Below are 22,148 nucleotides of genomic sequence, written 5' to 3'. Positions count from 1 at the left end.
CATGTCTGATATAGCAATTCTTTTTAATTTAGGTTAAAGAAGCAAGTTTTTCAGAAAATCATTAAGAGACTGCAGAACTTTATCTCGATACGACTTTTCCCACCAAAACCTCAGGATCTACCCCCAATGGTGAAATGCACCTGGTGGATTCCAAGCGCCACTAAAGTTTTGGCACTTTTCAGTAAGTGCAGTATAAGTCATTGTACATTTGTTTTGCAATTCTAGTATTTTCTTAAATATGGCATACGAACACCTTAGTTCCGTCACTGTACATATCAAGCTTTTCAAAAGTATTTCCCTAAGTTTAATAAACTCAATTCTTTGAAAACACTTAAATTGGTTTTATATAGTAATATGATATTTAAATACAAGTTGACTGTAAACTGGACACATTGGTTAACAATTTTTTGGAACATGCTAAATGTACATTAATATGTCATATAACTTCTGTATTCAAGTGATGATTGGATATACTCTGAACAATTTTATACTAATTATCTATTCTAAGGTCTTGTTAAATATGTTTGTAAAAACATACATTGTCTGTAAATTTCATCAATCATTTAATTCTCAGTTTATTCTTTTATAATTATGCACATGCATTTATCTTCGAGTGAAGAATGTCATGAAAATTATAAATCGAGCCTTAAAGGGCATGGACATGATTGAGCTGAAAATTTTTTTTCTTTTCTTTTTATTGTTTACAATGCTTACAATGTAACTAAAGTTTTTCTAATGGTCAACCAAAATTTGAATATCAGTTTTGTTACAAGTGAGATACAGCCCTCACAATGCTTTGTTATGTAAACAATTAAGGCTTGTGCCATGTTTTCATGCCCCCAAGATCAAAGATCAGAGGGCATATTGTTTTTGTCCAGTCTGTCATTTTGTAATTCTGTCATTCTGTCTGAAACTTTAACCTTGCTAATAACTTTTGAACAGTAAGTACTAGAGCTTTGATATTTCACATGGATATTCCTTGTGACAAGACCTTTCCATGGGTACCACCATTTTTGATCCTGTGACCTTGACCTTGGAGTTTGACCTACTTTTTGGAAACATTAATCTTGTTAATAACTTTTGAACAGTAAGTGCTAGAGCTTTCATACTTCACATGAGTATTCCTTGTGACAAGACCTTTCCGTGGGTACTAAACCTTTTGATCTTGGCATTTGACCTACTTTTTAAAAAATTGACATTGGTCATAACTTCTAAATGGTAAATATTAGAGCTTTCATAGTGCACATAAGCATTTCTTGTGACAAGATCTTTCTACTGGTACCAAGATATTTGTCCTTGTGTCCTTGGCCATCTTTGGAATTGGCCATTATTGGGGGCATTTGTGTTTCACAAACACATCTTGTTGTTTATTAATATAGATTGCATAATAGAAAATCTCATGTTTAAAACAAAATGAGAAGTGCTAAACACTAGAAAGTATTAAATTATGTTCAGAATTAACTTGTAAATTGAAAACTCTGCTTTAAACGAACTTTTACTGGTATATCTAGCCTATATGTAAACAAAAACATGGCACGAGCCTTGTTTACATAACAAAGAATTGTGAGCTCTGTATCTCCCATGTACCTCGACAACTGACTTTAAAATTTTTCCTGACCATTAGAAATACCTTAACATTCTAAACATTAGAAATGGAAAAATAAAATTTGAAAATTTTCAGCTCAAATCCTCTTTTATTAGACCAGACCCTGAATAATAACCATAATGATTTTGATATTTAAATTATAGATATTTTAGAACTGATTTAAATTCGTTTTACAGATGCTGCCAACAATTTGACTAGTCCCACAACTGTGCAATACACAGACTTCTATAACCCCATGCTGGATCATCTGGATTTAATGGCCGAGTACTACACATGGCAGAACCCAAGTTCCTGTGCAGGGTACTCTTAATGAAAATAACACTTCTATAATATTTCATTGTAAAATACAGGTTCCTGTGCAGGGTACTCTTAATGAATATAACACTTCTACAGCATTTCATTGTAAAATACATGTCCCTAAAGAGGCACCTCAATCCTGTGCAGGGTACTTTTAATGAAAATAACACTTCTATGGTATTTCATTGTAAAATACAGAACCCAAGTTCCTGTGCAGGGTACTCTTAATCAAAATAACACTTCTACAGCATTTCATTGTAAAATTTATGTCACCAGTGGCACCTCAAGATTTTTCATGCAATTCAAACTTTAATATTTACATTTCTGATCTTTTTTGGCTTATATCTTTACAATTTGTAATGATAGTCATTTCCTCGTGAATGCGCTGCAGTTGTGAACAATATGCGTATGAATCTTGATGAATACGTGTATGTCTATTTTAAAGGGAAAGGCAACCCAAAAGATTTTTACATGATAAATGATAGGATTAATCATATGATAAAGATATGTCATACAATTCTGTTGATATATGGCCTAGATAAGCTTCAGTACTAATTTGAAAACGTCAAAAATTGAAATTCCCGTGATCTATAGGGGCTGCCATGATGTGTGACTCTTTTGTATTCAAGACCACAAAAATCAATAATTTTGAGGTCACACCGTCTGTTCCAGTTTTGATGAGATTCTAAGATCATCCACAGGTGCTTGGGTTCAGGACCACCCCACCCCCACCCACCCTCCCAATAAACTACATGAGTTGATTTAATTTTTTTTTTTCTTGAAAATATTTCTAATGCATGTCAACAATGTCTTGCATACCCATAGAGTCCAAAATAATTCAAAATAAACCCTTTGAAAAAATGCCCTCACTGGTTATTATAACAGAACTTACCAGTGAGGGTATTTTTTTTTAAAGGGTTTATTTTGAATTACATGTATTTTGGACTTTATGGGTATGCAAGACGTTGACATGTATTAGAAATATTTTCAACAAAAAAATTAATTAAATCAACTCTTGTAGCTTATTCGGAGGGCGGGGAGGTGTCCTGAACCCTAGCACCTGTGAGATCATCAATGTTGTACATGTGGTAGATTTTACGAATGAATAGGTTGATGCCTTCCTGGCAAGCAGTTAATTACACTAATGCGAAGGGGAGATGTGAATAAAGGTTGGGTTGTTTTTTTGTTTTTTTTTCGAATTTCCCGACTCAATCAGGTAATTTGAAAAGAAAAGACTGCGTAAACTGGATCCATCATTTGCGTAATGACAAGTTAAGGTTCAAGACATTTGTATGAAGAACGTTTACCATCTGCCTTGTCTTTGACTCGATTGAACGTCTTCTTTTCTCAATTTCTTCTTGTGAAAGAACGGGCTCAAATCTATACGGCTCCAAACTTAACTGTTCGTGACTTGTCATGTTTACAGTGCTGCTGATGAAATAAACCAGAATAGACTGTGTGACGTCATAAATTACACTTCAATGGCCACTCTCTTAGCGGAGGGTAATTTAAAATACATGATAGATTAATATTGATTTAATTGTTAATCAAGGATTTTTTTCGTTAAAGACTGTCAATTACGATATCAATAAGTAATACTTTATTCATAAAAGCAAATATGTGGTTAGGGTTGCCTTTCCCTTTAACATCTGGGAATTCCAAGTCAAATGTAATTAGAATGTAAATAATTATGAAAAATAATTTTTATTTTTGAAAAATACATGAGCTAGAGTATGAACTATAACAGTTCACCTCCCTGCATACTTTTCAGGAAGCTTTAAATTCTAATTTAACTTCATAAAGTATGCCAACATGAAGGGTCACAGTTATGTATTTTCAAAAATAAAATTTATTTCTTAAAAAGACACAAACAAGGTGTATATAATTCACAATATTTGCACTGATAAATGCCAATACTAAGTCTTGCAGAATTAATGGTCATTATTACATTTATTGAGGATGACAAACCTAATAGATTTCGCCAATGGAGAATCCGAGATTTTACATAAACTCTTGATAAATCTGAGAATCTGAAAGAATATTCTTTGTTGTGATAAGTTATTAAAGAGTGTTAAGATTTCTGGGAGAGATTTTTATAGGGGGCGTATCATGGAAATATTATATAACTTACTCATTTATAGAATATAACTAAATTTAATGGAAAAGTGCTCTGTCTCAAATTGTACACCAGTAGACATACTTAAGATTTATATTTTCATCAAAATTGAAGGAAAGAAATAATCATGTCTAAAATATCTACAGGAGTAGGTTTCACTTTGAATTAAGTTACATGTATGATTATTTTGAACCATTAGAGATCATAAAATTACTTTATACATGTAATTGGTTGCATGTTCAATAGCTTGATCATTGCATAAAACTTTTTTGAGTTTTTGCACATGCACAGTTTTCTGCACCTCAAAATGTAAATGAGGTTTTGAATCATATTGTCTTTAAAATGAACCTGACTGTGTTTCATAGTATCAAAAGTAATATTACGAAGTGAATGTAACAGAAATACACGACATAAGTGTCTGATCATAAACCTGTCCGTTTGTTTTGTTTCAGATTTTCTTTCTGTCAGTACCCATTTATTCTGAGCATCAATGCCAAGCGAACCATATTACAGCGAGACAGTGAGCAGCAGATGATAATAATGGCCAGGGTAAGGATTTCTTATAAAGCCCGTCAGGGTAAAGATTTCTTATAAAGCCCATCAGGATAAGGATTTCTTATAAAGCCCATCTGGATAAAGATTTCTTATAAAGCCCATCAGGATAAGGATTTCTTATAAAGCCCATCTGGATAAGGATTTCTTATAAAGCCCGCCAGGGTAAGGATTTCTTATAAAGCCCATCTGGATAAGGATTTCTTATAAAGCCCGCCAGGGTAAGGATTTCTTAAAAAGTCCGTCAGGGTAAGGATTTCTTATAAAGCCTGTCAGGGTAAGGATTTCTTATACCCGTCAGCAAATTAAATGATAATGATGGCCAGGGTAAGGATTTGAAAGAAACCCCATTCACAAAGTGAATGTATTGGGACATTTTTGCCATTTTACCATTTTTCACCTTTTGTATACCGGGATTAACTTTCAAACAGATATATACATTTTCTTCACTGTATGTATGCAGTGCATGACCATTTATGGAATTAGAATTAGCAACACTGTTACACATTCTAATTATGTAAAAATTGTCTTCCCTAGAGAAGTCTTGTAGCCAAGGTACAACGAAGGCAGATGCCAGATGTTGGAATGCTATTTTTAAATCTGACGGTGAGGAGATCTCATTTAGTCTCGGACTCACTGAATGAGATTGCTCGCAAGCAGCATGATCTCAAGAAGAAGCTAAAGGTCACATTTGCAGGAGAACCTGGACTGGATATGGGAGGCTTGACCAAGGAGTGGTTTCTTTTGTTAGTCCGGCAGATCTTCCACTCCGATTATGGTAATGTAAATTAATCTCTTGATATTAGATAAGTAGTTTCAACAAATTGTGTACTGTCACTTATACGTCATTGAATTCTTCATTGTGTTGAGTTTTAACAGGCTGTATCAAATCTATTCATAAAAATAAGGTTTAGTATCTATGATTTTATGGAGAACACGTTTTCAAAATGACTTAAGTTTGTGCATTTTGTCAAATCATAGGGTTGGGTGATTAGGTGGGTGGGAGGTTATCAAAATCTCTGCTTGATGGTTTTTAATGTTTAAGTTACAGTGTAAAATGTATGTAATACCGAGAATTTTACTTGTAAATGAGCTTCCTGTGAAAAACAATAGACATCTAGAAATAAGAACACAATAAAAGCATACGATAATTATAGATATAATAACAAATGTATTATACAGGTGAGAAATTGCAGTCTAGGTTATGTAAGCTGATGGAAGATTAAATCACGGGTTCAAAATAATAGAATAAAACAGGCAGATTACATTAGAGACAACACACTCGGCTCATTGGCATCTGATTGATTGTATATTGTTTAGCCTCCCTCTCGAGAATTTTTCACTCATATGGAGATGTCACCACTGCCGGTAAAGGGTTGCAAAATTTAGGCCTATGCTAGGCGCTTACGGCCTTTGAGCAGGGAGGGTTCTTTATCGTGCCACACCTGTTGTGACACGAGGCCTCGGTTTTTGCGGTCTCGTCTGAAGGACCGCTCCATTTAGTCACCTCTTACGACAAGCAAGGGGTACTGAAGACTTATTCTAACCCGAATCCCCACGGGACCGTTGGCATCTGATATATACAGTATCACAACTTGATTGCATACAGAAATCACAATGTCATCAATATTCAGACACCAAGACTTAATTATCTATGTACGACTTACCAACACTGTCAGGAATATTATTCTTTTACAGGGATGTTTACGCATGACAAAAGAGCCAGTGTCCATTGGTTCAGTTCTGCACAATGTGAAAGTTACCAGGAGTTTAACCTTGTGGGTGTTGTATCCTTTTAACAAATATTTTTTGTGGTGTGAATTGTCATCATTTTACTAATTTGCTGATGAACATTATTAAATGTTCATCAACACATTTAAAATAGTTTCATCCTATTATTGATATGGGAAAAGAATATCATAAATAACAAAGAGATCTTTGTAAAACATGGTGCAAAATTGAAAAGGGTTATACACATGCATTAATTGATAGTAGTATCACCAATTCAAAATATTGAGCATACAATATCTTCTTATGTCAAGAATGGACAGAACATGTGACCTAAAAGCAATAGGGGTCATCTACTCCTTATGCTGTACCAGTGTACCAAGTTTTGTGTCAATGAAGCAAATTTCTTAGAATATAGGAGACGTTATATTACTATGTCCAGTTTAAACCTTGACTTTTGACCACATGACCTGAAAATCAGTTAGGGTCATATACTCCTTAAGATATACCAGTATACCAAGTTTGCTGTCTGTCAAACAAAGGGGTCTTAAGATATTGAGATGACAGTATCTTCCTATGTCCAGTTTAACCTTTGACCATGTGACCTAAAAATCAAAAGGGGTCATCTTCTGAAGGTGTACCAGTGTACGAAGTTTGATATTTGTGAAGCAATGGGTTCTCAAGATATTGAGTAAACAGTATATTCCTATGTCCAGTTTGACCCTTGACCTTTGACCATGTGACTTCAAAATCAATAGGGGTCATCTTCTCCTGAAGATGTACCAGTGTACCAAGTTTGGTGTCTGTCAAGCAAAGGGTTCTCAAGATATTGAGCGAACAGTTTATTCCTATGTCCAGTTTGACCATTGATGTTTGACCATGTGACCTCAAAATCAATAGGAGTCATCTACTCTTCACAATGTATCAGTGTACCAAGTTTAATGTCTGTCAATGAAAAGTTTCTCAAGATATTGAGCGGACAGTATCTTCCTATGTCCAGAGTGGATTGATCCTTGACCATTGAACATTTGACCTGAAAAACAACACAAACAACTTCTACTCATAATCAACCCACATATGAAATATCATTATGATCAAGTGAATGGTTTTCAAGATATTGAGCGGACAACATGTGGTCTACTGACATACCGACCGACAGGTGCAAAGCATTATGCTCCTCTTCTTTGAAGGGGGGCATAAATATTGTATGTGTGTTAGTATATCTTAAGAAAGATTAATGTTACTCTATTGTAATTGTATTATAGACCACTTGGGTCGCTAGAGGGGTTATGGCAACATGTAAATATTTCATAAAAATTATGTATACTTATCTTTGAGAATGGTAACTGATTGAATGATGCCATGTTGCAAGGGGGTACCCACTTGGCCTGCTGTTGTTTACTATGCTGAATATCCTCCCTTAACAAAAACTTTAGCTAATGGGCTTAGCAGTGTACAACAGTATTATTTTAGACATTCATTTCCCTCCATGCTGTTTTAAGAAGCTTTTGAGTCCAGCAGTGGTGCCTTATAACAACCCACAAGCCATGGTTGGTGTCACAACGATGAGTATAGAGGACCTCAAAACTGTGCAGCCTGTAAGTTTATTACAATAATGTTCACAGTGGCAATCTGAATGAAGAAGATGCTCTCTTTATTCATAGTCTGCGTGCAATAGATTTTGTATGAATCCTTCGACAAGGGACAGTCAATATTCATAGTTTTCAAACGCTTGTTTCTTGTACTTATCTACATACATGTAAGATCTTTTTATTTGGATTCTGATTTTTCAGGATGTAGCAAAAGGTTTACAGGACCTTTTAGAATATGATGGTGATGTTGAAGATGACTTTGGGCTGAGTTTTCAGGTTTGTGGGGAACATAAATGTAAAATTCAATGACATATGTATATAGCCTTAAGGTATAAGAGAGATACATGTTATTCAGCCTTGATACATGAGAATCATTGATGGTAATTCCACCCCTCTAGAGTTGTAGGTTCAATTTTATGTTCTATTGTTGATTCTTCAAATATATCTTAGCAACACATAAAAATGATGAAATATGTATGTTGCGATAATAATAAAGTTTTTATTATTAAGCACACATATACCTGTTATCATCGTTAGAAAATTGCAATTTTCAATAAACAGCATTATCAAAATTTCATAATAACTGGTTAAAACGATAAAGGAAATCTGTCACATAGCAGATTTGATAATTAATTTAATGAAAACAGAGTTATTGCCCTTGGATTCAATATTTTGAAACATATAATTGATTATTCATATATAACTTGGACTTCTGAAATGTTTCATGATTAACAAGGTTCTTCACAATAACTATTGAAAAAGACTCCAACAAAATTTATTTTCCTGTCATGCATTTAAATCCTTGACTTTGCGAAATCTTATGACGTCACAGGAGGGTGGAACTACGGGATACATGTAAAATAATCTTGTTCGAAAGGACTTCTCACAATGAGTGTTTGTTGAGCAGCTTGTATTTTGATTATAGGCTAGGCTTGCATTCCAAATTAATCTGATGAAAGGAAACATGCATTTCAATGTGCTGGCAGACATTGTGGCTTCAGTACAGCAACGCTAGCCCTCACTTGGCACCTAGCATCTGTTGTAAATATTTTCAGAACTCTCAGGAACAGCTGATGCCAATATCTGAAACAGTTTTAGAATGTTGATTTGAGTATTAAAGCACAGGTAGTTTTACTATTCGCTGTAAAAATCAACATATAATTCATTCATAATGTAGAGGACTTTATTTTCTGCTATTACAGGTGTCTGTGACAGAGTTTGGTGTGATGAAAACTATTGATCTCAAACCTAATGGATCCAATATTCCTGTTAATAATGATAACAGAAAAGGTATGATATGCCACGATTATCACTCAATGATGCGGTGAAGTCGGCTTTAAAATTATATTGGGCAATATTAAAACTGATTATAAATTGCCGTCATCATGTAATTCACTTGGATATTCATGGATCACATTAAAGTGTTTAAGTGATTACTATTATGAATGTCAAACCACAAATAGAAGAATCAATCGGTGGTAATAAAAACTGTAGAGGTCCTCATCCGTGACGAATACAAAATGTCCTGAGAAAATTTCAGAAGACGGTGGAAGATTTACGTGTATTATATACAATGTGTACAAAATGAATGTTCTAAACTCTATTCTGTCTGACAGCATTATGTGTTTAAATAATCCCACATCAAAATTTTATGCGTGCTTTTTCAGAAATATTTATAGACCATCAACTTGAACGCAGACTTGTGGTCCGCCATAATTTTGATGCGATATCTCACGTGATTTTTTATTTAAGTAACATGGCTTTCAAACTTTTGTACACAAATACGATCAGGCCTCGACGGGGGAGTTCGTAGCTTCTTGCTCTATCTTGTTGTTAGATAATGTGGTAATTTGGAGCAGGGATGCGGTATATTTGATCGTTCATATACATGTGGAAAAGTGTTTGAAAAGTTCCTGGATTAACAAATGGTCATTATCAAAGCGAAAGTAGAACCAAAAGACGCCCAAAGAACATTTTGATACAGTGTAACAAAAATTCTGTAAAACAACTAGTCCAAAAAAAGGGGGTGGGACTTTAAAACTAATTCGAAGAATGTCTACTTTCCAGGGAGCAAAAAATAACAATTTAAATTTCGAAGTGTGGAAAAAACGATTGGGTCGGGACAAATTTCACGGGTTGGTCGGAGTACATCAAACAAATCAATTTTTATTTTAAGCCTAGGGTCTATGAATCATGCTTGCATAAGTATTAAAGAACAGTTTTGTATGTAAATGATATATTTTAACAGAATATGTGCAACTGTATGTGGACTGGATCCTGAACAAATCAATATATCACCAGTTCCAAGCCTTCTACCATGGATTTCATAGTGTCTGTGCTTCAAATGCACTTATTGTAAGTTGATTAAAAATGATGAATGTTAAAGTAGAATACAGTTGAACTTTGGTATTTGGAACACCGATATCTCGAATACCATGGATATGCCAAAGTGATTCAGAAGTCCCAACCACTTATTATGCCCCCTTCAAAGAAGAGGAGCATATTGGTTTGCACCTGTCGGTCGGTCAGTAGACCACATGTTGTCCGCTCAATATCTTGAGAACCATTCAATTGATGATAATGATATTTTATATGTGGGTTGTTTATGAATAGAAGAGGACCCCTATTGTTTTACAGGTCAAAGGTCAAGGGTCAATCTACTCTGGACATAGGAATATAATGTCCGCTCAATATCTTGAGAACCCTTTGCTTGAAAGACATCAAATTTGGCACACTGGTACATCCTAAAGAGTAGATGACCCCTATTGATTTTGAGGTCATATGGTCAAAGGTTAAGGGTCAAACTGGACATTGGAATATACTGACCATTCAATGTCTAGAGAACCCTTTGCTTGAGAGACATCAAACTTGGTACACCAGTACATCTTCAAAAGAAGATGACCCCCTATTGATTTTGAGGTCACATGATCAAAGGTCAAGGGTCAAACTGGACATAGGAATATACTGTCCATTCAATATCTTGAGAACCTTTGCTTGACAGACATCAAACTTAGTACACTGGTATGCCTTCATGAGAAGATGACCCCTATTGATTTTGAGGTCACATGGTCAAAGGTCAAGGGTCAAACTGGACATAGGAATATAATGTCCACTCAATATCTTGAGAACCCTTTGCTTGACAGACATCAAACTTGGTACACTGGTACATCTTCAGGAGAAGATGCTCCTATTGATTTTGAGGTCACACTGGACATGGGAATATACTGTCCGCTCAGTATCTTGAGAACCCTTTGCTTGACAAACATCAAACTTGGTACACTGGTACATCTTTAGGAGAAAATGACCCCTATTGATTTTGAGATCACATGTTTAAAGGTCAAGGATCAAACTGGACATTGGAATTTACTGTCTGCTCAATATCTTGAGAACCCTTTTCTTGACAGACATCAAACTTGGTACACTGGTACATCTTCAGGAGTTGATGACCCCTATTGATTTTTAAGTTACATGGTCAATCCACTCTTGACATAGGAAGATATTGTCTGCTCAATATTTTGAATTGATGATACTACTCTCAATTAAATGATGTGTTTGTATAACCCTTTTCAATTTTGCACCATGGGGGGGCATATGTGTTTTACAAACATCTCTTGTTCTTTAAGTATTTTACCCTCGATATTTTAAATCCTTGGATATCTTGGAAGTTTTTTCTCGGTCCCATTGAGTTCGAGATAACAAGGTTTGGCTGTATTTTCTCAATTTACAATCTGATTTAATCTGCAAATAATTGAATCTACTAATTCCATTAAAACTTGCAGATTGAGCACTCATAAAAAAAAAAATTAATTAATATAACTTTTAAAAACCCTGATATATTTTTTTATTGGAATTCCACTCTAGACAAGTAATTGATACTGAGTTTTACTGTAATTTCAATCTTTGTACCTGTAGGTTTGAGTTTATGGTTTGTGTTTTAGATGTTGCGGCCCCTGTAGTTTTGTGTTTATGGTTTATGTTTTAGATGTTGCAGCCCCTGTAGTTTTGTGTTTATGGTTTGTGTTTTAGATGTTGCGGCCCCTGTAGGTTTGAGTTTATGGTTTATGTTTTAGATGTTGCGGCCCCTGTAGGTTTGTGTTTTAGATGTTGCGGCCCCTGTAGGTTTGTGTTTTAGATGTTGCGGCCCCTGTAGGTTTGTGTTTTAGATGTTGCAGCCCCTGTAGGTTTGTGTTTTAGATGTTGCGGCCCCTGTAGGTTTGTGTTTTAGATGTTGCAGCCCCTGTAGGTTTGTGTTTTAGATGTTGCGGCCCCTGTAGGTTTGTGTTTTAGATGCTTCAACCCCTGTAGGTTTGTGTTTTAGATGTTGCAGCCCCTATATGTTTGTGTTTTAGATGTTGCGGCCCCTGTAGGTTTGAGTTTATGGTATGTGTTTTAGATGTTGCGGCCCCAGGAGGTGGAGATGTTGGTATGTGGAAACCCCATCCTGGACATGAACGAACTACGGAAAGTTACAACCTATGACGGATACAGTCCGCAGGATCAAGTGGTCAAGTGAGTTTCGAGTTCATCACTGGTCTGACCTTGGTGTCCTCATTTCTTCCTGTGCTCATATTCTTATTTAACAACTTCTTTGCGTGTAGTATAGTGGGCTATACTTACTATTTAAGGGCTTGAGTGACAGTCAGTCTGTATTACCCTATCGTTAAACTCCATTTTCATCATCAGTTCCAGGCTTCCTGTGTAACAGTCACCGTATATAATGACAAATCACCTGATATGTGTTATGCTAACTTTGAATGGAATACTACTAAAGATTGCTTTCCATTGTAACATCGCTGTGAAAACAGCATTCCTGAAAACTCAACAGTGCTTAGGTACATCTCCTTAACTCATCAGTCAGTTGTGTGTGTTTCTTCAATAGTGATGCTGGCAATACTACATGTAGTTTTGTCATTAAATGGAGAACATCATTAGTTCAACTTTATAGTCTTCTTTCTGGGTATTGTACATAGATGTGAAAAGTACCAGGGGAAACTTGTTAGGTTTATCCTGAACGATCACTGGAAATCTGTTTAGTTAGCTTCATGGGTCCCAAATCTGACATCTTAACTAGAATTGTACATGAGATGGAATATTACAGAGAAAAATCTATAGAATAACTAGTTGAATTACTGGAAAAAAGGTGTTTTCAAACATACATATGTAGCTGAGGAACAACATTTCTTTGTGAAGATGCAGACCTAGCCAGAGAGATACATGTATAAAGAAAGTCTTCATGTTTTAACCACAGAATTAAACTTTAAGTCCCAAATAACTGCTTGTGACATGAAGTAATGCTGCTCTCTAACTCTGTACACCTTGTTTCTCTATAAGCAACATGTATCTCATTGCATGGCTCTAGCTACAGGTAACTGTCCATTTCCTTGCCTGAACTTCTCTGTTGCAGAATATTTTTTTAATTAAGTTAAACATCATATCCCAGGTGTGCTGAAAATTGTATGCTTACAGGGAAAAGCATGTACGGTACAATGTTGCACACAGGAAATGGCATAATATATATGCTATAGTGTTTACAGCAATGAGAGGGGCTTTAAGTGCAAAAAGTCATATCCTTGTTTGGATGTAAAATTGATGTAAAAAAGAATGATATATTGTTTTAGAAGATCTTGGATCTAGTGACTGATGATGTTTAACACTGCTAGAATGGTTAGATTCTTTATGATAATCATTGAGATACTATGATATATTTCTAGGAATTTTTGGGAGGTAGTGCTGTCACTGTCGAATGAACTACAGAAACGTCTCCTGCTGTTTACAACAGGAAGTGACCGTATTCCCGTTGGTGGAATGGCTGAAATGACTTTTAAAATCACTCGTGTTGGTGGAACAGATTTGTAAGTATGATATGGGTTTCCAACTAATTAGCAATGTAAGTGCTTGTACATTGCACAACAGGGTTTTAAAATATTGGCAGTTAGGGTCATTAAGTACTTTTATAAAATTGCAGTTTCGTGAAAGATGACTAAACTTCAATTAAAACTTTGAAGTTTTGTTCTAGAATCTAGAAATGATTAGAGTGATAACAATTTTCCAGGTTACCTATGTCTCACACCTGTTTATGATTAGAGTGATATTAATTTTACAGGTTACCTGTCCCACACCTGTTTATGATCAGAGTGATATTAATTTTACAGGTTACCTGTCCCACACCTGTTTATGATTAGAGTGATAACAATTTTACAGGTTACCTATGTCTCACACCTGTTTATGATCAGAGTGATATTAATTTTACAGGTTACCTGTCCCACACCTGTTTATGATTAGAGTGATAACAATTTTACAGGTTACCTATGTCTCACACCTGTTTATGATCAGAGTGATATTAATTTTACAGGTTACCTGTCCCACACCTGTTTATTATTAGAGTGATAACAATTTTACAGGTTGCCTATGTCCCACACCTGTTTATGATTAGATTGATATTAATTTTACAGGTTGCCTTTGTCTCACACCTGTTTATGATCAGAGTGATATTAATTTTACAGGTTACCTGTCCCACACCTGTTTATGATTAGAGTGATAACAATTTTACAGGTTACCTATGTCTCACACCTGTTTATGATCAGAGTGATATTAATTTTACAGGTTACCTGTGTCACACCTGTTTATGATTAGAGTGATAACAATTTTACAGGTTACCTATGTCTCACACCTGTTTATGATTAGAGTGATAACAATTTTACAGGTTGCCTATGTCCCACACCTGTTTATGATTAGATTGATATTAATTTTACAGGTTGCCTTTGTCTCACACCTGTTTATGATCAGAGTGATATTAATTTTACAGGTTACCTGTCCCACACCTGTTTATGATTAGAGTGATATTAATTTTACAGGTTACCTGTGTCACACCTGTTTATGATTAGAGTGATATTAATTTTACAGGTTGCCTATGTCCCACACCTGTTTCAATATGCTGGTTCTGCCAGCCTACAAAAACAAAAAGACAATGAAACTCAAGTTGATTCATGCCATTCAAAATGCAGAGGGCTTTGGATTGGAATAAACTATGCAGGGTATATTGGTAAAAGGCTGATTTCCATTGGAAAGCATTTGTATTCAATATCTGGAGTTTTACAGTAATGTCCATGTATCCAAAGCTTGTGATTAACTTAAATCATTCAAGCTACATGTAATATGCTTTACAAAAAGGTCAGTGCACAGGTATGAACCTTTTTTTTTTTCTTTTTTGTTGTTGAAAGGATTGGTATTTTATTCAGGAAGAATGGTTGAAATACTTGAACAGAAAATACCAGTACATTGTTTCATACATTTTTGTCTTAATAATCAAGGTATTAAGATTGAATTTGTTGTGGTGCTGGCACCAGCAAATGGCAAAGTATTATGACAGAAATGCATCAGGAATTAGTGACTGCCATTAGCAGTGTAAAAACAATTGTATTTAACGCCATCTTATTTGATGCAGGAAAAAGTAAACGTGATAATTATGTGCTATAGATATTTTGTATCGATCATAATAAGTACCATTATATTAAGTGATTGATAACATGACTTTTCAATATGAATTAAAAGAAATTACATATATGGTAATATTGAAAATATCATGTATCATTGATAAATGTTGGAGCTGGTGTAATATTTGAAATTTATAAGCTTACATTTTAATTCCCTGACATTCCATATCAATTCATAATTAATGCATAATATTGGTGAGGTATAGGAAAGTTGAGGGGACATTTCAGTATTTTTTGACCAAATTTAGTTTCCATAGACAATCCATATTTAGCTATATTGCAAATTTAGTGATTGTAATCATATCGACTTGCTCAGATGTAGTAAGTCTTCTAACATCGACCAGCGACATATTATGATATTGAATTGGATTATGGCTCAGCATTGAAATGCAATATTTCCCCCAATGAATACTGGTTATATTTTTTAGCAGAAAAAGATATTATATCTACTTTGCTACAATTTGTCTCGTTGTTTTGATTTTGACAGTTTAAGCAACAAACCAGTAGAATACAAATGGAGTAATATGGACTCACAACCCTATACACTTTCACATCACAGGCACCTGAAGTATGGATAGCATGTATAGATCTTACGTACACCCCCCCACCCCCTAGTCTGACCAATGAAAAAATAAATTAATTTATCCAAAATATTTCATTTTGTATAAAAATATATTAGTATCTCACAAGTGGTCATCTTCAAAGCTTTTAGAAAGTATAAACTGACTATGCAGAGTTACTTGTGAAGGTAATCAGTGGAAAAATCACTTATTTTGAATAAATCATTGATTGTTCTATATTTATTCTTTCCTTGAGTAGGGGGGGGGGGGGGGGGGGGTATGTACAGTGTACAAAAGATTTATACACACTTCAGGTTCCTGTGTTTCACTTTCACATGGTTGAGCTAAAATCATTTACACTCAGATGTGATTTGGTATTAGCTATTAAGGTATTTAGTGAGGTCTATCGAGGTACTTTTCAGCTATAAATAATGAAGAGAGAGAAAAAATTCAAGGTGTATGATTTCATGCTTTGAATAGTGCCCTGGAATCCGAGAGTTCTAAATCCTTCCCCCTGACACACTTGTCATTAAGCTGAAACATTGAGTAGCTTTTCTTCTGAACTACAATGTACATGTGCGTGTATTAGTTGGACTACATAATATTTCTTCATTATGTTGATTTTCATTAATAACCGTGTATGCTATGAGTTTGCTCTTTTAAAACTTTGCATTTCTGTTAAGAATTGTATCAAAAGTTGGTAGTAGGGAAATAAGGCACTGTATCAAATGGAAGCATTAGGAGTATCGTCGAGAATACCCATGGGTTCCCACGATGCATCTGGAGGAGGGGAGGATATATAAACATCTAGGGAAAAGACGAAAATTTAATACTGTAGCTGTGCTGAATGTTTATTATATAAAATAAAGCATGCATTCAAATGATTGAATATTTTGTCCCTCTCTAATTGATATGATTTAAAGAAATATGGAATTCATAATGTTATAATGATACATGATCGATGTACAGCAGAAAAAGGAATAATGATATTGAATACTTTAATTTTGGAACATATATATAAATTAGCACTTTGTACTTAAATCTTTTACTTTATGGATTTTTTTTTTCATACTGCATCATCGCAGGTGCCACATGAACATGGGTTTTGTAACTTTGCATTTTGAAAAAATATCACATTTCTTCATTTCTTTAATTTACAAAGATATCCGTCCAATGAAATATCTCCATTGTTGTTTTTATCACAAATCAGAGAATATATGTACAGTATTATACATATAACTCATTATTGATTTTATTACTGTCCATTAATGTTTATTTTTTATTTGCATCATATGTTGATTAATGCCTGAACTAGTCTTAGTATGACTGTCACCTGCAGTCTGATTATGATTTAATTAGTACAATGTATTTGTTAATTCTTGTTTACATGTATTGTATATTTCACACCAGTCCAGCAGGGTTTTGTACTTGTGAACAAAATCCTGAAAGTCAATGAAAATCATATGTTCATCAAGAAAACAGGTTAACATGCAAGATGTGATTTTGATATTTATAGTTGTTTTTTTTTTATTTATTTCTTTTTCTTTTTTTATCATTAAAATTCTAAAGATAAAAAAATATTGTTTGATGTTTATAATTTTATTTTCATATACAAGTGTCCAGAATAGACTCCTCAGAAAATGGTTAGCATCACTCGGATTTGTAAACATGAATTTTTGTATTTTAATTTTCCTATACTTAAGATTTATCGTACATTACTATTACATTAGCATCTCCTCAGGCTGTTACATTAGCATCTCCTCGGGCTGTTACATTAGCATCTCCTTAGGCTGTTACATTAGCATCTCCTCAGGCTGTTACATTAGCATCTCCTTAAGCTGTTGATTGAGTGAAAGATCACGTTAAAAATGAAAATTTCCCAAACCAACCAATTAACTGACTAAGAATAACTGCCACTCAATTTTTACAAAAATTAAAAATTTTGTAAACAACAGCAGACTAAAAGGCATACAATGTATATACATGTAATCGTTGTGTATTTGCATACATGTACTTTTAACAATATCTTTAGTTAGTGCATAATACATAAGCATGATAAATACACATTGAACATTAAATTACCATAGTTCAAACTCAAGATGAGAAAATTGTTTCTTTATGAAAATGATAAAACAGCAGTTTATGGTACAATAAGCTTTAAACTTGTAAATTCTAAATTACTTCATGTAGAAATCATTATGAAGTTCCCAAAGCAACAACCAAAACTCTCTATTGATGTTGTTTCCAGTGTTGATTGAGTGATAGTGTTGTTTAATTCTGGTGTTGATTGAGTGATGTTGTTTAATTCTGGTGTTGATTGAGTGATAATGTTGTTTAATTCCGGTGTTGATTGAGTAATGCTAATGGTATTAAGGTTGATTCTTTCCCCATTCATTGTTAAAAAGTTGATTCCATAGACTTGACATAAAACAATATGCAAATTGAAAGCAAAGATATGCCATTGATGGCCGGTCCATGCATATGGATAGCAAATACTGCAATATAACACCATACCCTTCATTATACCGGATACCTGGTATCGAGATCCATTGGAAAATAAGAATATGCATTTTGTAGAAAAACATAGATTGGCATATTGTGAATTTCTTTAAGAGAATGATAATCAAAAAAATACTGCAAGGACATTGGATGATAAATTATTGATATTGTTTGTTACAATTATACATGGAAAAGACCGAGTGGTGCTTAACATACTTGAGGAGTACACTATAATTTTTATAGTTTTACTAGTTTTGGATGCATTTTTAAAAAGTATTTCAATGTTACAACTTCATTTATAGTGAAAAACAGATTCAAAGTACAGCTCAATATTTGAAATGGACAACTTGATTTAATTTTTGTGAAATGTTGCTAGAAGAGTTTTAACCATTAAAATGCATTTTACATCTACTTCTCTTTAACACTCTTGTCAGGTTTCATTTCAGTGTGTATTTCTTACTTGTTTAGATTAATTGTCCTCTTTGCTATGGGATAATGACCTCTGTGCCCTAGAGGATGCAGACCAGGAAAGTTTTCTTGATTATATATAATTGTTAATTGTTCAATTAATAAGTTCATTTTTGTTTGTGTTCAAGGATTATTTAAATGCACATTATTATTAATTTCACAAAATGTACATGAAATATTGTTGAAAAAAAAATACACATCTATTTTATCTATGTACATTTGTGCAGAATCCTGTAAACGAAATCTGTGATATATGTTTTGGAGGCGATTGTATTTATTTCCTGTTGTAACAACAGAATATCACGATGTTGACTGCCCTGTATTATGTTGGCGAGTATTAAAGATATCTTGCACAATTTGATGTAATCTGCATGTACATGTACAATGTATGTTTGTTTTGCATTGTTAATAAATTTTGAATCAATAAAGTTGGGTTTTTTTATAGGTAAGGCTAAAAGAATTTTCTCCTCTGTTTCTTTCACAGTGAAAAAAATGTATACTTAATATGTTTTAGTCATCAAGAAAAAGAAAAATCCAGGTATGCTGTTAGACTAAAAACAAGAGGCAGATGGGCTTTAATGGTGCACCTGCGTAATATTGCAACAAATGTTTAAAGGACAACTCAATCAAACATGGTGTTACTCCTCCTAGCCCTATAGGCACCTGATCTCACCTCTGGTGTATCCAGGAGTCCGTGTTTGCCCAACTATCTATTTTGTATTGCTTATAGGAGTAATGAGATTGATCACTGTTCAGTATCTTCTTCTTTCTTTTAAGAAATTAATACGAGTTGTTCTTAGCTTCACCCCCCCCCCCCCCCCCCCCCCCAAAAAAAATCATGTTCTGGATTTCATATAGTATATGATTGTCACTCCCTAATGTCGCGATAAGCAATCCAGGGGTCATGGAATTTCCACAATTTTGGTACAAGTCATGCACATCTTCATATTAACTTCACATCAGTGTTTTGTCACAGTACACAAAGTAAAGAGGATTCACTAGATGAAATATATCATCACTCTTTTACCTGCTTAACACTATCCTAGGGACGGAACCACTGATTATTAATAACAAAAATGAACCCCAGAAACAGAGAGGAAATTTCACAACTTTGTTAGAGGGCTACATGCACTCCATAACCATACATAAAATATATGAAAGAAGATGGTTTATAAAGATCAAATGCATTTTTACCAAGTACAAATGCACCGTCTGGGCCCTGCCTTGTCTCGCCTAGGGCTAGGGAATAGACAGCAGCATGCTTTTCGTTACAATGTAAGCAGTATTTTTTCACAGTACACAGAAGTAATGAAAAATTTTAAATGCAATTTTTGTTTTATACCAATTTAGACCCCACTCTAGAGCTTATGAGTTTAATTCACACTTTTGATTAAGGGATTCATGCTCCTCGTATACATGCATGTAGTTCAACATAATCAGCATAAAGCCACACTCAAAGTTACAGAACCCTTGACCCAGGTGTGAATTTCATATTTTAGTAAAACGACTACTATATGTACTTCATTTCACTGTTAGATGCTCAGGAGTAGGGACAAATTTTTAAAGAAATAATTGTCTTTATATGAACCATAAAGCCCACACTAACACTTGTACCCAGGGCAGGGAATTTCACAATTTTGGTCAATATACATCCTTGTTCAACATGCCTATACAGTCTCCTTATACTCCCCCTTGGCACCTGATCCCACTTCTGGTGTGTCGCGGGGTCCGTGTTTGTCCTGGTTTTAATTTTATATTCTTTATGGGAGTCATTCCCTTCACTTTTTCATGTTCTTGAGTAAAGTTTTTTCCCCCACTTGCATCATTCTAATGATTTAGACTCCACCACTCCAGGCTTCGTAAGTGCAATGACCATGGAATTCCCGATTTTAGTACCCCTTACCCTAAACAAAATGACAAATAGCCATGTACTTTCAGAGAAAGTTTAATTCAGTATACAATGTATGTTCAAAAGTTGATACACAACAAAGGACAACCGATAATTACTGGTCGCAATAGGTGTCCCCAAAGGCCTAAAATTTCAGATCAGCTATTTATTCATACATTTATAACTTGACAGAATTGTGAGAAATATTCACAAAATCATGAACACAGAAAAACTCTGGCGTGATGATAGTCATTTCTACAGAGTTTACTAATTTGGTGTGGATGATTTATAGTTTGGGTTGGGGTTTTTTTTTTGGGGGGGGGGGGGGGGTTATTACATCGTTTTAATGTTTTCTCTCTCTGTTTAGTGAATTGGGAATCCGCTGGTTGTGGGAGAGATAGAATCGATTCTATTCAAATGCATATTCTAATGTAGAGATTTACATCTTGGCCTAGGTAAAAACACTGTCTGTATATCAAACTTGTTTGCGTATACTTTTAAAAAGGGAGCCTCTATAAGTATCAATGACTGCGTAGAAAAAAATCTGTAACAGTTTGATATCGTCTATATTCCACTGCAATGTATAGTTCCCAGTTACTTCACACAAAACACAATTTTTCTTACAAAAAAAATGGGTGAAACATTCTGCTTTTTCCAGAATTTCTTGTTTTCGTTACCATTCCACCCCCTCATTTCAGAAACGTCCTATACTTAGCGTGATAAAATAACACAATAGTTAATTAGTGCAAATGTATTTCATATTGTGGAGTATAAGTCTAAGATAGAAATTTTTGTTTTAATTTGAGAGACTAATCAGTACACAGTCTTGTGGTAATAAAGAGTTAATTATGATGAAAATAAAATAGCGTATTGATTTCATTAAATTAATCAAATACCTTTTGACTTTGTATAAGAATTGTCAGTGATGAATAGCCTCAAAACCTTAAGTTGGGTTGGGTGCATTACATATAAAATTGTACATGAATGTTGCATAAGGTACACTTACCCGCGGGAAGTCAATGGGCTGTACCCATGTCCATTAGAAAATCTTAGCGAAACTTAACATCACGCTGCACAATTTCATGCCAAAATCTTGCTATGTTTAGATATTTTTCGGTAATAGGCTCCGTCAATCTTTAAAACAGTTGAATTTCATTGCAACGGTCGACTTGGCTAACTAAAGGTCACGACTTTCCTGGTTGAGATTACGTATGGACTAGTATATAAACCAGTAAGCAAAGCAGAACTCCTTGCAGAACGCCTTTGATTCTAAAGGTAAGTAAATCTACTGGCAGAGAGTTCACCCCTTCAAGTTCAATCTACTCAGTACTAATATCAAAATTGTGATA

At 34.4% G+C, this 22,148-nt stretch overlaps 1 protein-coding gene across 2 annotated transcripts in view; it reads left to right on the top strand.

Moving 5' to 3' along the window:
• The window catches only part of LOC125658819 (probable E3 ubiquitin-protein ligase HECTD2), a 43,123-nt gene extending 23,784 nt beyond the window's left edge, over nt 1-19,339 (top strand). For both annotated transcript variants that reach the window (XM_048890236.2, XM_048890237.2), the window contains 12 exons: nt 33-181; nt 1,783-1,906; nt 4,472-4,568; nt 5,109-5,349; nt 6,270-6,358; nt 7,736-7,897; nt 8,093-8,167; nt 9,094-9,181; nt 10,140-10,246; nt 12,285-12,400; nt 13,603-13,743; nt 14,795-19,339. In XM_048890236.2, coding sequence (XP_048746193.2) covers nt 33-181; nt 1,783-1,906; nt 4,472-4,568; nt 5,109-5,349; nt 6,270-6,358; nt 7,736-7,897; nt 8,093-8,167; nt 9,094-9,181; nt 10,140-10,246; nt 12,285-12,400; nt 13,603-13,743; nt 14,795-14,915 — 1,510 coding nt within the window. In that variant the 3' untranslated portion in view covers nt 14,916-19,339. The remainder of the gene's footprint in view (nt 1-32; nt 182-1,782; nt 1,907-4,471; nt 4,569-5,108; nt 5,350-6,269; nt 6,359-7,735; nt 7,898-8,092; nt 8,168-9,093; nt 9,182-10,139; nt 10,247-12,284; nt 12,401-13,602; nt 13,744-14,794) is intronic.
• Nucleotides 19,340-22,148: the final 2,809 nt, after the last annotated feature.

This window comes from Ostrea edulis, chromosome 9 (assembly GCF_947568905.1).
Source record: "Ostrea edulis chromosome 9, xbOstEdul1.1, whole genome shotgun sequence".
NCBI lineage: Eukaryota > Metazoa > Mollusca > Bivalvia > Ostreida > Ostreidae > Ostrea > Ostrea edulis.
This window is presented reverse-complemented; position numbering and strand designations above follow the sequence as displayed.